Here is a 15390-nt window from a genome sequence, read left to right as displayed (position 1 = left end):
TCTCCCCCACCTCTTCCTTTCCCTCTTCCTCTCTCTCTCCCTCTCTTCCTCTTTCTCTCTCCTCCTCCTCCTCCTCTCTCCCTCCCTCTCTCTTCCTCCCTTTCCCTCCTCCCCCCCTCTCTCCCTATTCCTCTGGACTCTCCCTCCCTCTTCTCTCTCTTCCTCTCTGTTTCCCTCCTTTTCCTTCTCCCTCTCCTCTCTCTCCTTCTCTCTCTTTCCCTCTCTTCCCTTCTCTCTCTCTTTCATCCTTTCCCTCTACTCCTTTCTGATTAAATAAAATCATTAAGTTTACAGCGACTCTCACAATTTTAATCTTGCAAAGGGATTGTAGACTTGTTCTGCTTGGCCCTAGAGGCCAAAGGTAGGAACAATAGATGACAGCTGAAGGTAGCCTGATTGGAGCTCAATGTGAGAAGGGATTGTCTAACCGATCTCCAACAATGCCGACAAAAGTTTGAGTAATGTGTGTATCAGAATCAGGCACCTTTCAGGATCTTCTTTGTTTGTGTATGATAATTCCCAAGTAGGAGTAACAGGAAAGCTTTTTTTTTTTTTTTTCAATACCAAAGAATCAGTAGCAAATTAACAATAGGCAGTCCCTACTTTACAAATGGTCCACATTCCAAAATATTATTTGTAAGTTTTTTGAATTTCATCTTCCTAAAGAAATTATTTTGCCTCATTTTTATCTTATGCTTTTAAAAGCTTTATTTCTGAAAACAATGGCTTCCCAGTCAGCCATTCCTTGTTGGGGGTAAAAAAAAGCTTAGCAAAGATTAGTAAAATCCACCCTTGCCCCACCTCTGATAGTATATACAATATATATTCCACACCCTCTGTGTTCCTTTGAAGTCACTTCTAGTTATGAGAGAGCGGCATTATTTGCTTCTTTTTTGAGTCCAGGCTCAGTTGTTCCAAGTACACAGTCTTCAGTTTCCTTTTTCTTTGCCAAATTATAATCATTGTATATTTTGACTTTCTAGTTGCTTTTTTCACTCTATGTCAATTCAAAGAAGTCTTCCTATGCTTTTCTGATTCATATTTGTTGTTTCTTATGGTTCCAGCAAGATTCCATTCCATTCACATGCCACAATTTATTTTGTGGTTCCCTAACTGATGGACATTTACTTCATTTCTAATTCTCTACTACCACAAAGTGGTGGCTATAAATATTTTGGCATATTTGAAGTCTTTCTCTTTTGTCTTCTTTAGCAATAGTTCCCATGGAAATAGAAATAGCAGTTAGGTTCTTAAGATTATCCACAAAGGCTACTTCTATTTCCATGGGAACATTTACTCATCCATTCATTCACCCATTTAACAAATACTTATTAAACAGCCATTATCTCTAGGTGGATCAGCGGAGAGAGTGATGGGCCTGGAGTTAGGAAGACTCTATTTTCCTGAGTTCAAATTTGGCCTCACTTAGTTGTGTGACCCTGGGTAAGTCACTTAACCCTGTTTGCTTCCATTTCCTCCTCTGTAAAATAAGCTGGAGAAAGAAATAGCAAACCATTCCAGTATCTTTGCCAAGAAAACCCCAAATGGGGTCATGAAGAGTCATACACAACTGAAAAATGACTGAACAATAACCATTTATCCATTCAACAAAGACTTAATAAATATTCATTATATTCAGGTCCTGGTGCTAAGGGAGACTCCAAAGTTCAACAAATATGAAATGCTCCCTGACAATATGCAGGTAATAATAAAATAAATTAAAATACAGCCTGTGCAGAACAGAGGTCCAAGATTCTTAAAGAGTTGAGGCTTCTCGGAAATGTTGGCCTGCCATGTTAGATAGCTTCAAGGGCCAGTTGAGTTTCCAGTTTGCAAATCACTTTGGATCTCATTTGTTCTCACATGTCCAGATATTTTACAGATGAAGAAACTCGGGCTCAAGAGTGGTTAATGATTGCTCGGGTTGCATTTAGTAAAGTGCTGGATGTGAGTCTTCTCTCCAATTGTATTATTTCCCAACTGCCAGCTTAGCAGCGCTCTGTAGCCCAATGGAGAAATCCAGAGGTGGGGGTGATTCAGGACTGAGGGCTGGCACGGCCAAAGCTCAAAGGCTGGGGAATTCTCAGGTGATGGCAAGCAACTTGTCAAAAAGGCTGGCTGTGGAATCCTAGGTCTCGAGGTTCATAGTTTAAGAGAATTTAGAATTGGAAGGAACCTTAGATGTGACCTGGTCCCAGCCCCTCCTGTTACAGATGAGGAAACTGAGGCCAAGAGAGGATAAAGTGACTCCACAAAGTTAATAAGGAGCAGAGCCAAGATTCGAGCCAAAGACTTTTGAGTCATTTTGAGGAAACGGAGTCCAGTGGGAGGCCTGGATTCAGAAGCAGAGGGCACAGGTTCAAATTCCAGCTGTTACTTGGGGTAAGTTATGATCTCTTCCCTTCTGCCTTTAAACCTGGGATTCCCAGCCCCATGTTCTCTCTACTGTGCCATGCCTTTTCTCCCTTCAAGTTCTAGATCTCTTAACAAGACCAGGAGCTAAAGTTTGGTTCTTAGGTGCAGGATGGAGAAAGATTGAGTCCAAGGCTAAATAGGGTGGCTTTGGCCCCTCCTATGACTCCTGACTTCATGCTGGCCCCAAAAATGTTGATCTAGAATTACTTATATCCTTCTCTCACCTTAAAAAACAGCAAAAACAACTCTTCTGGAGCTTCCCATCAGGTGACAGTGACCCTCCACCATGGCAACATGTACACTAAGTGGCACAGTGGATAATGTTGGACTTCGAGTCAGGAAATCCTGAGCTCAAATCCAGCCTCAGACACTTGTTCGCTGTGTGGTCCTGGGCAAGTCACTTAACCTATCTACCTTAGTTTTCTCCTGGGAGAAGGGGCCAGCTATCTTCATCAACTGCCACTCACATGGCAGACAAGCTAGCTGAAATAGGCACCCGGAGACAGGAGGAAGCAGGTAGCTCACTCAGAAACTTCATGTAATTCTTTGTTCTTCTTTTGTGAGAACATTTTTTTCATGTAATAGTGCGAATGAGATCATCTGTCTGTGCTTGTCTTATTCCTCCTCCTAGACTGTTGGCTTTGTGAGGGAAGAGACTCTACCTTAGCTAGTGTCCATCGCTTGAGCCATTTGCCCAGCGCTCTGAACACAACAGGGCCTTAATAAACGGAGAGCCCTTTCCGCCACACCAGGGTTATTTGCACCTCGTTACATGCAGGGCTGTTGTTACGCTGCACTCCGATTCCTGAAGGAACCTGTTTTGTTTTGTTTTTTGTAGCTTAGGTTTCCATTATAAACTTAATCAATGAATATATTTTAGTAAACAAATAATTAAGAGTATTGTATAAGAAACCGTGATTTTGTTGTTTGACTTTTTAAAAGGTATAATTAAACATGGTTTAACAATAAAATTTCTATTTGTGCCACCCCCTGAATTTTGCTTCGTTCTATGCATTATAAAAATGTTCTGGGGGCAGCTGGGTAGCTCAGTGGAGTGAGAGTCAGGCCTAGAGACAGGAGGTCCTAGGTTCAAACCCGGCCTCAGCCACTTCCCAGCTGTGTGACCCTGGGCAGGTCACTTGACCCCCATTGCCCACCCTTACCACTCTTCTACCTATGAGCCAATACACCAAAGTACAAGGGTTTAAAAAAAAAATGTTCTACTGATTTGATGAAACTTAATTGCTAACTCATTCTCCTCCTCCCAATAGAAACCTTCCCTTTTCCAGCAAAATGATTCAACACATTAGCTGTATCTGAAATTTTGTGTCTCCTCTTGCCTCTCCGCTCCATCCCTTGTCTGCCAAGAATGAAATGTGCCGTCAGCAGACTTCCGAAGTCGGGATAGGCCGCCATATTGAAGTTGTTCTCCTTCCCATTACAGCTGTCATCATGCCCCACTCCTTTTGTTCATTTTACTCTTTTCAGATAACCTATTGATTCTTGTAAACCAAGGGTGGGATCAGTTTGTGGGGATCATTAAGCCAAAACCTTATTTAAGATTTGGGCAGACTTGAGATATCGATTAATGAATCCCTTGGTAGGGAAGTTCCTTTTAACAATCAAGAGATGTTCTGAATATTTCATGTATAGTATAATTAATGGAAGAGAAGAATGGGCAAGGATTGACAGTGTGGAGTCTAAGGTCCTGTCCTGTTCCCCTTTTTGCAGGGTTGAAGGTTTTCAGACTCCTCCAGAAGCCTGAGGATCTTGATCTTTCTATGGCAGGGAGCCATGTTGGACCTCACCTGGTGTTAGGTATAAGATATGATGGTGTAGGAGAGAACTGGTTTAGAAGCAGGAAGCCTAGATCCCTCTCTGGGCTCCTGTCTTGAAGACATCTCCACCCTGAGCCCCACTAGTGAGTCCTTGCTCTAGATTGGGCTCTTGGTTCAGCTCACTTTCTAGATTCCAATGTGGGTACCTCCTCCTGCTCCCCTAAGGCTAAAATCTGATTAATGGAAGAGCTGGTAGTAGAACACACATCTCCTGACCACTGGTTGAGTGCTCATTTCTTTAAAGCCACAAATAAACAGAGCATATTCAGCTTACCAGAACCACAAATTAATTTGGAAAGACAAATAAAATGCCTATTTATCTCATACAGAACCAGGCCTCCATCTGTCTGTTGGTCATCTCCCCACATGCTGCCAACACTTTGAGCATATTCATCTCCTTCCCCCCACTATAAGCTTAGACTCCGCCCACAGATCTCTTATTCCAGTTTCAAATAGCTCTACATTAATGTTCTATAGCAGTTGGCTCTTTTTGGCTATTGGGAAATGGTGTGGCTTATGGGTTTGTGTCATAGCAAAAGGTATCAACAGTTGATTGTTGTGGGCAGTCCAGAATAAAGATCTAAATTCTCATCTAGCCCCAGGGAGCAGGACACATTCTAGCTACTGCTTTGTTGATCTCAGCTTTCTTGGATCATCATGAATATAGCAGGAAGCCCCAGAGCTGAAAGGCAAAGATCCTTAAGGTTTGAGATATATCCTCAGATTCAGCTAAGAGAAAACAACTTTGAAAAGAAAGTATTTGATTTTCTTGGTATCAGTCTGAGGGATGATGGGGCCTATCTCCTATATAATGAGGAAGGCAGAAGAGATGAGCAGGCCAACAGGAGAATTTTACAAATCCTTCTGATCTATGTTTTCATAATGTGGTTTTCCTAATTAGTTTAAACCACAATGAATTCACAATAAGTAAATCAATATACTTCAAAGCCACATTTAAATTATTTTAAAAACAGATAATGACTTGTAGGATTCTACCAATCTTCTCCACTAGTGGGGACAATGGAACTGTGCGTGTGTGACAAGATTTAGTGGTGCTTTCAGCAATGTCAGAGTTTGCCTCTTAAATGAAGACAATTAGGCAGTTAAATGAAGGCCTCTTTCTTGATTATTCCACCCTTTCACATTCTCTTCAAAGATTTATGCCTATTCATAAGCAAAATACACTTTATCACACTGATAACTTGATTAGTAAATAGTTATCTTCTGATGAGCTGACAGGCACCTGATTCTATTCATTTATAGCATAGTACCACAACCACAGGTGGGTGGCATACCTAGATGGTAGGTCTCATCTCTGCTGCTGAGCAGTTCTGTGACCTGCAGGGTCTAGAAGCCTACTGAGGCTGCTCTCTAATTCTAACCTTCTGTAAGCCAATGAAAAACCAAAGAATAATTTCAGGACTTGAACTCAAACCCTACCATAAGATCCATTTAAAACAAAACAAAACAAAAAAACACAAATAAATAGCAAATCAAATTATGCATTTATTTATAAAATGACAAAAGTCCTAAGAATAGACAGATTTATTGTACTGTGAAACAGTCTTAGTACATGTGAAAGATGTTATACATTTTAAAGACGGTACACAGAATGGTTGAGACTGAAAGAGAAAAAATAAACTGGAATTTTAAATTCAGTCTTGATTTAGGGTAAAAGTTATAAATTATCTGCTGGAATGCATTCAGCAAAAACTCAGATTCTACATTACACAGAGCATGAAGGAATATAAGTCACTTGGAGTCCAAGGAGACACATACCTAAATCTGGAAATCTGAAAATGTCTTTTCTGACTTTTATACATTAGTTTTCTTTTGAGACAGATTGATTTTATCTCCAAGGCTCAGGGCCATTCCCTGGAAAGAAAAAAAAGCACGTTTACATTTCAGACATCATATAAAGCCAGTGAGCTATTTGTACGGTGCCCCAATTCCCTTACAGTCATATCAGCAGACTCGGAGGTAGCTGCCATCTAACTCCATCCCACTTTTCAGAATCCTTGAGATGCATTCACAGAAAGCATAGATTTACACAGCCTACTTCTAGGCAGATTAGACTCCATTATTATTAGGTCCAATTCTGGAGCTGTTTCAGGACACTGACAAACTGGAGTAAAACCAGAAGGTGAGCAGGATGATGAGGAATGATTAAAGGACCTGGAGGTATTTTAGGTCTGAAGAGAGAAGACTGAGGACATATAACTAGCTTCGACTATCTGAAGGATTGTCATCTGAAAAGAGGATATCATTTCTTCTGTGTACCTCCAAAAGGGAAGAGAGACTGGGAAATGTCTAGGCAGTAATTCATATAAAAGTGCCTGGGGCAAAGGGGAAGAGGTACTTAGGGAATGCAAGTTCTATATAAATCAAAGTATGACCTAAGTAGCTAAAATAGTTAAATTGATCTTTGGTTGTAATGGTATAGACTCCAGATAAAGAGAGGCAATAGTCCAGTTGTTCTCTGACATAAGGCAGATAGGTGGTTCAGTGGATCGAGTACCGGACCTGGAGTCAGGAAGATCTGAGTTCAAATCTGACTGCAGATGCATGACCCTGAGTAAGTCACTTACTGTCATTTACTTTAATAAGGAAATGTCAATCTACTCTAGTATCTTAGCCAAGAAAACCCCATGAGTTACAAATCCACAGAGTTACAAAGAGACGCACAAGACCGAATGACTGAACAACAACCACAAGTCTGCTGCAGGGAGACCAAACCCAGAGATCTAGAGAACTGTGCCCTAGTAGGAGAATCTCATTTTAGGAAGCATCCATAAGAAAGAAGCTGAGATGGGGGGAGATGTTGGCTACACCACCTCTAAGATCCTCAGACTCTCAGTTTGTGATGAACTTTGGACTAAACAATCTTGATGGGAAAAAGACCTATTCCACATAAGCTATATGAAAGGACAAGAAGCTTTAGGCATAATGTCCAGAATGACAGTCCCTAAAGGGACACAACATGAGGGAATTGGCCATCTCACCTCTTAGGAGAGCATGCCCACTGCATATTTGTAAAACCAGGCAGAACTATCACATAGCATAAAGCAGAGAGTAATGAAAAAGATGCTTTTAGAGACAGCTTCCTTTCCCACTTTTAAAAAGCAGAAAGCACGGCCATTCAAAGAAGAGACAATCATTACCTGACTCTTTGCACGAATTCGTATGTGGCCAGTAACTGGGGCTTCTGGTCCAAGATGAATTGGCTTTTCAATACTGACATTTGCAAGTGCATCCTCTCCAAATATGGAGCGGGCATAGAGGTTGGCAGCCATAAAGCCACAGTATCCAGAAAGGGCCTGAAAGAAAGTAACAATGACTTCAATACTTTTCTCACGGGTTCAGTGTACAAAGTCTGGTATCCCATCTAAGCTATTATCTGTAGGGCCTGGAGCCTTAGGAGTCAGGTGCTTACAGTGCTACATCAACCAGAAGCCAATGAAATCTATATTGCAACAAAAACCACTGTTTATCAGCAGATTATTCTGGTTTTTATTAGCGTTAGTGCAAATGGGTAGGATTTTGGGACAGAGAGATGTAAGAGAGAGGGGAAGAGGTAGGTGGTGGGAAATAGAAAAATTGTTTTTCCTGATAAGCATAAAAATAATTTCTTTCAAAAACTGTTCTGGCTGAAGCCTCTAGAAAAATGAGAGAAGAAATTATTACTAGAAAAACGCCACAGACTGGCCATTCAGTATGGTAAATTTAAGCAGATCCTTATTATAATAGATTTTCATTAGAAGGCCATCCCAGGAAATATTTATTACCTTCTCTGGAGTGAGACACTTCATATTGGTTGACTTTAGTATATGATGTAAATATTCATTTAAATCAATTATATTTGTGTTAACTGTCACCTGCAAGGAGAAAAAAAAAAAAAAGATCAGTGAGAACATTACACTGGTAGTTAGGGAAACTGTTCTATTCCTAGGTCTATATTGGCTATATGACCTCTGGACCTCAGTTTCTTCATCTTTCAAAAAGGTAGATGGGTCTAAGATAATTTCGAGTCAGATGTAAAATGCTATGATTTTAAAAAGAAAAAAAATTCTTCCAATAATTTCTCTTAGTATTACAGAAATTGTTATAATTAAGGGCAGCTAGGTGATCCATTGGATAGGAAGCCAGGACTAGAAACAGGATGTCCTAGGTTCAAATCTGGCCTCAGATTAGTCTGTGTGACCCAGGGCAAGTCACTTTACCCCAACTGCCTAGCCCTTACCACTCTTCTGCCTTGGAACTAATACTTGGTATTGAGTCAAAGATAAGGGCTTAAAAAAAGGGAAAACTTATAATTGCTAATAAGTAAACTATAACATTTTAATTTTATTTCAAGGGAAAAAAAAAAGAAACCTTTGCTTTTAGGAGTAACTGGATTCCTCTCCATTTCCCATCAGACTGGATGCCAGAATGAATACTTTTGGATAGAGAATGACCTCACAGAAATAAATCAATTATGCTTCTTTGCTGAACATCTGCAATAGCTGCCAAAAATGGAAGTAATGACTGAATGTTTCCAGAGGCAAATGTCTTCATCTAGTCCTTTGTGGTAACTGGATTCGGTCATCTTTCATAGCCTGACTATATGGGATATAGCTATAACATTTTGATCAGTTAAATTAACTATGCAGCTGCTAATCTCTCGCATGAGAACACCAAGTGGTTTGGGGGGGAAACATAAACCACATGACAATTTTCTAGGTAAAATTGACAATGCTAATTTCTAGATTGTATGAATGGGCAAAAGAAGCTGGAAGTTCTCTTTCTATATCTGTAGGGGAAAAGATTTCACTGGAAAACTTCTGACTAACCAAAAAGTAGGGTCGGAAGTCCAAGGAGCCCACCACCTTCCCATGTACTAACTTTGTTTTCCCACTCAAATTCTGCCCACATCTGGCGGAACTCAGCATCAGTGCAAGAAGCAGGTTGGATGTAGTCCATGATGTCAATGTGAATGTCACTGAGGACCACACAGTTTCTGTCACTTGCTGCTCCAGACACATCATATACTGCAAATATAATTTTTAAAACATACAAACTGTCACACAACTGTGAGACTGGCAATTTAAAAAGACTTCAGCATTTGTAAAAACAAAATATACTTTAAGATCTCATTTTTAAGAGGGTTTCTCTTTCATTAGACGTTAACTTCATTTTTCACAAACAATTCAATTCAACAAGTAGTATTAACCACCCATTATGTGCCTCATATTGTGTAATGTCCTTTCACTGATGTCCTCTGATACCCAATTCTAGTCTGGACATAATCTTGAGTTCTCAAAGCTTGGGTTATGAGAGCTCAAGCATTGGCAGCTCCCACCTGTGCTGGAAAGGAGTTGAATAAGGGCCTGTGTACCTGTCATGTGAGGACCAGGTTAGCTAAGGGCAGAAAGGCTCCTCCCCAGAACACTAGACCCCATGAAATGATTTTTGGGGATTATCATTTATGAATACAGTTATAAGGATGGAATGACTATGACTTGGGTCTGTGGCCATGACAATGAAATATTTTAAATACTAATGTACTCTATTAGATATTTTTTTTTGATGGGATAAAAAAGTAGCATATAAGACAAAGTTTATGACCTCAAAGAATCTGTAATTTCATAATACCAACCACTTATTAAAGAAGACCCTTTCTAGAATCTTTTTTTTTTTTTTGATGTATGCCCCAGATATGCTATTGCCTACAACAATGATGGGCAGACTATGGCCCGTGGGCCAGATGTGGCCCCCTGAAATGTTCTATCCGAAGGAGGACATTATTCCTAATCTGACAAATACAGTGAGTAGGATACAATACAATGAAACTTCAAAAGAGTTGCCTTAGAAACAGACTGACAGATGAGCGTTTCCTTTCCTTTGGCCCCTCTTTAAAGCTTGCCCACCACTGGCCTACAACGTGCATGGCATCTTACCTATATTACCAAAAATGATTCCATTTTCTGTTGAAGCTACTTTAACATTAGCCTTAATATTTGCAAAATCATGAGGTGCAAGAGTCAAAGGAGATGGTTTTTCCACAAGTTTTAGGTCCCCTGAGGAAGGAGAAAAATGGTAGTCTTATACATCAAAACATTAAATTGCTTGTTTTCTGCTTATTATAGTACTAGAAAGGGGGAAGTATTTAAAGTGCTACTGTTTGCCTTTCATTTTAAAAATGGAGTTGTGCATTTTTCTTTATTTTAAAACTTGGGAACCTCAGAATAATTTAATGGTGATTCTTCACCTGAATACCTGAAAGACTCAGAACAATGGGTGTGGATCATTCATTTCAATACATGCACTCAAACTTCTGACAAAGATGTCCTCATATTAAGGATGTAATACATTCCAAATTAAGGGAGTTATCTGTATACAAGGCAAGGACAAATTTGTCTATACTCAAGATTCTCTACAAAAGTCTCTATACAGATCCCAAGTTGCCCCAAAGAAAACAAGGAAGAATTGTTATTTTAAGACTCTAATTTTCCTCCATTTTCCTTTGACCTGGATGGTCATCCTGGGTACTAAATGGCCCCTAGGAATATTCTACATTTTTGCTTTTCAAAGCAAAATGTGAAAGAAAGTAAAGATGTGATCTACTTCATACATATGCAATAGGTAAGGGCAGAGGTAAAAAAGGCACCAAGAGGAAGAACAAGAAATCCCACCAAAGGGATGGATATTACAAATGAACCCCTGCTTGACCAGACCTAAGTTATGGTACCTAGTTCTACCTTGGGCAAATGAACAGTTTTAAAAGAGTGCAGTAACAGTAATAGTCTTCTATTTTAGCTCTTCCTTAAACTGACACCTGAAAAAATCTACACTTTCCAGAACTATCAGGTTTAATGAATTGCTCAGCTTCAGATGCCAAAAATAGAAGAAGAGAGCCAGTGTAAAAGAGACAGACCAAAGGAAACCTGAATTGCAAAGCTCTGATTGTTAAGTGTAGCACTTAACCCATTATCCCAAATGTTCTCTTAAAAGGACTTCATATCATTGTTATGTTAGAGCTTTACTTTCTTGTTCACTTAAGTAATGTCACTTTAATAAATAAAATATGACTAGAATATATTTAGAAAGTATAGCTTTGTAAGACAATGACAAATAGCTTGCAATAGAGTTCAGACTAAGGAAAATGGAGTTCTAATACTTAAAAAAAAATAAGGTCCCAGGTTAGGAGTCTAAAAAGTAGTTATCTGAAATTCACTAATTTGAATAATCATTTCTACTACTCAATAGATGAGTGCTAATGCTAAGTGTTAGCTTTACAGTTATGACAGCATGTTATATAATTTTCTTGTCAATATGATGTCCTCACCTAGTGTGGCTAGTTCTAATGTGCAGTTCTGCAGAGTATCACTGGTCTGGTTTACAACAAGTACATCCAGAACGATATCATATTGGTTGACATGAACATAAGCTTCTGCATAGACAGGATCTGAGAAACCTGTCAGCTGGGTCACCTGTCAAAAACAAACAAAGAGGTTATATATTGAATGACTGGATTTCCGGTATATCAATTTTATATCAAGTATCTGTGTGCCAAATGATTACACCTTGTAGCCATATGACACAGTGTTGTTTGGATCTTAAGTCACTCTGGGCTTGTTGCAATGCCCCAGATAAAATTGCTCTAGAATACCTGAGTGGGAAACCAATGCAAGAAATTAATATCGATCTCCATGGGGACCTGGAGAGAATTAAGTTATTTAACATTTATAGCAGAATTTTAAACAAATCTGTAATTTGAATGTTCTAATTCTAATCTTAAAATGGATTTCTAGACCTCTGTGACCCTTTTTAGCTCATCAGCTAAAAGATGTGGCACATATCAAGTAAACAATAGAGGAAAAAAGTTTAAACATTCTAACCTACTTTTTCCTCCTCATCACTATCATTTCTCACTTTCTGAGGGAAAAAAAGGTGTAGGTGAGTGAGAAGCAAGAAATCTGCTTCTGAGTCTGCAACCAGCCACTATTTGTATAACTGTGGGCAAATAACTTTGTCTCTGGGTCCCAGAATTTCTTTGCCTGTAAAACTAAAAGTTTGAACTAGATGATCTGTGAAGTCTAGTTCAACTCTAATATTCTTTGATTCTAACCAGAATAATTTGTGAAAACAACTTCTGAGCTTCATCTCCAGGTTTTCTGGACATACTGAGACAGTGCGTCTACAAGAACTGTTAACAGCACCAAGAGGCACAGGTTCCTCAATATGGCTGTGAATATTAAAACAAAAGGATGTTAACTTACTTTGATAGACACATGTTATGCAGTGGGTTTCCAGTTAAATTAGCAACTTGAAAAGTCCTAGAAAAACCCACTTCTCCCATAACTGCACCAGGAAAGAGCTAACAGGAAGAAGATCAAAGAGGAATACCAGTCAGCTCCTTCATCCAGAAGCCTGCATATAATTGGAGAGGTGTTGTGATAAGAACAAATTAAGAACAGATTTAAGACCAGAGAAAGGGTTTTTGTCCACTCTACACTGTCCTGTTTAAGAAAATTAAGCAGAGAGTTATGCTGGCCCTTTAAGGGAAGAGCATAAAGGTCCAGTGGAAAAGAATTCTGGGCTCCTGGTTCTCTGGCAGTCAAAGAGGAGTGGCTGGTCTGAGCTCTTGCTCTGAAAGACAAGTTGTTGGCAGTTGAAGTAAAAGAAAAAGAAATTTTAGGAGGTAGAAGAAAGAAACATACCAATTTGTAATCAAGAGTGAAGTGACTGAGGGTTTTTCCATTTCCAACACTCTGAGGGAAGAGGTCAAACTTTGAGGCCTACTCTTGAGAGGAAGTCCGGAGGGAGCCAGAGAATAAGAAGACTAAGCAGAGAGCTGTCTGTGGAAACAGTCACAGGCAGTTGGTGGATCTCTGACCAGAGGAGAGTCAGAAGTTGTTTCAGGTTCACTGTGAAAAGAACCTGACAGCCATATTTTGATAGTTGATCTAATATATATTATTTAAGGAGTTAAATATAAATTTAAGGTTAATCCTTTAGTATAAGATAGTAAGATAGGATTCACTATTTAGACAGTGAGCGCAGTAAGTGCAGGTTCACCTTGGTGAACAAGCAGCAGCTTCATGAGAAGCAGTTGGTGGAGGCTGTGTTATATAAAAACCTTAGTTTTAAGGTTAAGAGATTCCTATCCTGTCCTATTCTTAAATCCTGTTTCCTGTCCCTGCCTCTCCTCATAGAGACAAATAAATTAGTTGTATTAGACTGCCTCAGGCCTTCAATTTACCGTCTGCAATAAGATAACCCTGACAGTGTTAGTTTATCAATACAGCTGAGCAATCAAAGCTATCAATACTCAATACCAAAGCAGTCAGATCAATTATGTTCACAACATTTACCCTACCAGAATTAATATAACTATTACAGAGGGGATGAGCTAGAAGATACAGAAGAGGGTGCAAACTCTACATGTCACTCCTCAGGGAGACAGAGCTGCCCAGTGCAAGCCTTGGGGTACTCAGAGCCACAGAAGCAGACAGGGTTAGGGTTGTGCTAGAAGTCTTCTTGTAAGAACCTGAGACTAAGAGTCCTTATAGAGCCACAGCAGGAGACAAAGTCAGCTTCAGTATTCAGGTAACTGTTCTAAGGGATCTTTCACAAGGCTCAAGACTAGCACAATCTCTTGTCTTTAATATTTGACTGGGGTCTGTCAGGGCCAGAGAAGTGGATGGAACTAACTTCCAACTGGTAAGAAGGAGTCAAAGCAAGGCCAAAGCTAAGATCTGCAGTAGGCCACAAGAAGAAAAAGACAGAATCCAAACAGGGGTAGGACTTAATCCCATCCACCTGAACCAGAACTGTGTGGTAGAAGCAGCAATCCAGACTAAAGAAAGGACAGGGTCTGCCCACCCCATATAAGAGTGTAGAAAGGATGCAATCAGACCCTGGCGCATAGGCCTAATCCAAGAAATGAAGCTGGAGATATGAGTAAATAGAAAATTCTACAAACAATGAAAAAGTACCATGGGTTAAGAGAAACTCACAAGCAAATCCAGAATAAAAATGAAGGGATAAAAATTAGAAATGGAGTTCTTTAAAAAAATTGGAGAATAAGTAGCTTCCCCACAAAGTGTACTAAACTACTTGGAAAGTAGAATGGAGCAAGAACTCCTCAGTGATTCTGTGAGACAAGAAGAACAAAAACAAACAAACAAAAAAATCAATCAGAACATATACATACTTATCCAAAACAAAGTGAACTAGAAAACAAGTTAAGGAGAGGGAACTTATGAATCACTGAACTCCCTGAAAAACCTGACCAAACAAAAGCCTGTTTGTTTTTTGCATTAAAAACTTACCAAGAGGTCTCCCTGCCAACTCAAGAAGGACAGTTTAACAAAGTAAATGACATCAAAAGTTAGTGCTTGTGTTCTTTTTAAAATTATGGACTTCTAAATATTTTATTCACAACATAAAAGAAAACTTAAAAAAATATTCCATAAATGAGAGATTTAAAGAAATAACGATTCAGAGAGTTTGCAATTTTCTATTACCTTGTTAAGTTTTGATGCTAGAGGGTCAGCTGCTTCCTTCCTCTGTGTGTTCCCCATAGCTGCCAGCAGGCTCAGCTGAAACTGGTCTTCCTTACAGTTGATTTCATTTTTGGCAGTGAGTTGCATGAAGGAAATGGGGTCATCAGGCTGGACAGTCACATTCCTCTTTTCAGACTCTTTCTAGGGTGGGCAAGCAATACAGAGCTCTCCTCAGTATCATGAGAGATTTGCTTTCTGTGATTTTGATTTAAAAAAAAAATCATCCTGTCAGAGCACCAAGGACAGCACTAACACTCTGTGAGGCACCTTACCTTCTGAGAGAGCTTCTCTTCTTCCAGTTTAGCAGACAGCATGTGAGAAAGGGACTGTCTGCACTCTTTATTGAAAATGTCATTCATTAAAGGTGAACACTCAGACAAGACCTTGAGGCACAGGGAGATACGGTCCACATCATCATCTGTAATTGGCTTCTTGGGAAGGGAGGATTTGCCCAAATGAAGAATAGTGGCCATGAGCAGCATAGCTTCAGCAATGAAAGACTATAGAGGAAAAAAATTGCTTTAGTTGTTCACTTCCAAAGAAGAGCTTCTGATCTATATGATCTCTATTTTTCTATATGTCATTAAAAT

General features: G+C 39.5%; 1 protein-coding gene across 1 annotated transcript in view; it reads right to left on the bottom strand.

Annotated features, from left to right (window-relative positions):
• Positions 1–5739: 5739 nt before the first annotated feature.
• Positions 5740–15390, bottom strand: part of COPB1 (COPI coat complex subunit beta 1) — a 28803-nt gene continuing 19152 nt past the window's right edge. The window contains exons 15-22 of the mRNA XM_044682291.1: positions 15073–15300; positions 14762–14941; positions 11578–11722; positions 10190–10309; positions 9135–9280; positions 8039–8128; positions 7415–7570; positions 5740–6128 (exon numbers count right to left, since the gene is read on the bottom strand). Of these exons, the coding sequence (XP_044538226.1) occupies positions 6069–6128; positions 7415–7570; positions 8039–8128; positions 9135–9280; positions 10190–10309; positions 11578–11722; positions 14762–14941; positions 15073–15300 (1125 nt within the window). The 3' untranslated portion in view covers positions 5740–6068. The remainder of the gene's footprint in view (positions 6129–7414; positions 7571–8038; positions 8129–9134; positions 9281–10189; positions 10310–11577; positions 11723–14761; positions 14942–15072; positions 15301–15390) is intronic.

This window comes from Gracilinanus agilis, chromosome 6 (genome assembly GCF_016433145.1).
Source record: "Gracilinanus agilis isolate LMUSP501 chromosome 6, AgileGrace, whole genome shotgun sequence".
NCBI classification, from domain to species: Eukaryota; Metazoa; Chordata; class Mammalia; order Didelphimorphia; family Didelphidae; genus Gracilinanus; species Gracilinanus agilis.
The sequence above is the reverse complement of the archived record's forward strand: the minus strand, read 5'-3'. Positions and strand labels throughout refer to the sequence as shown.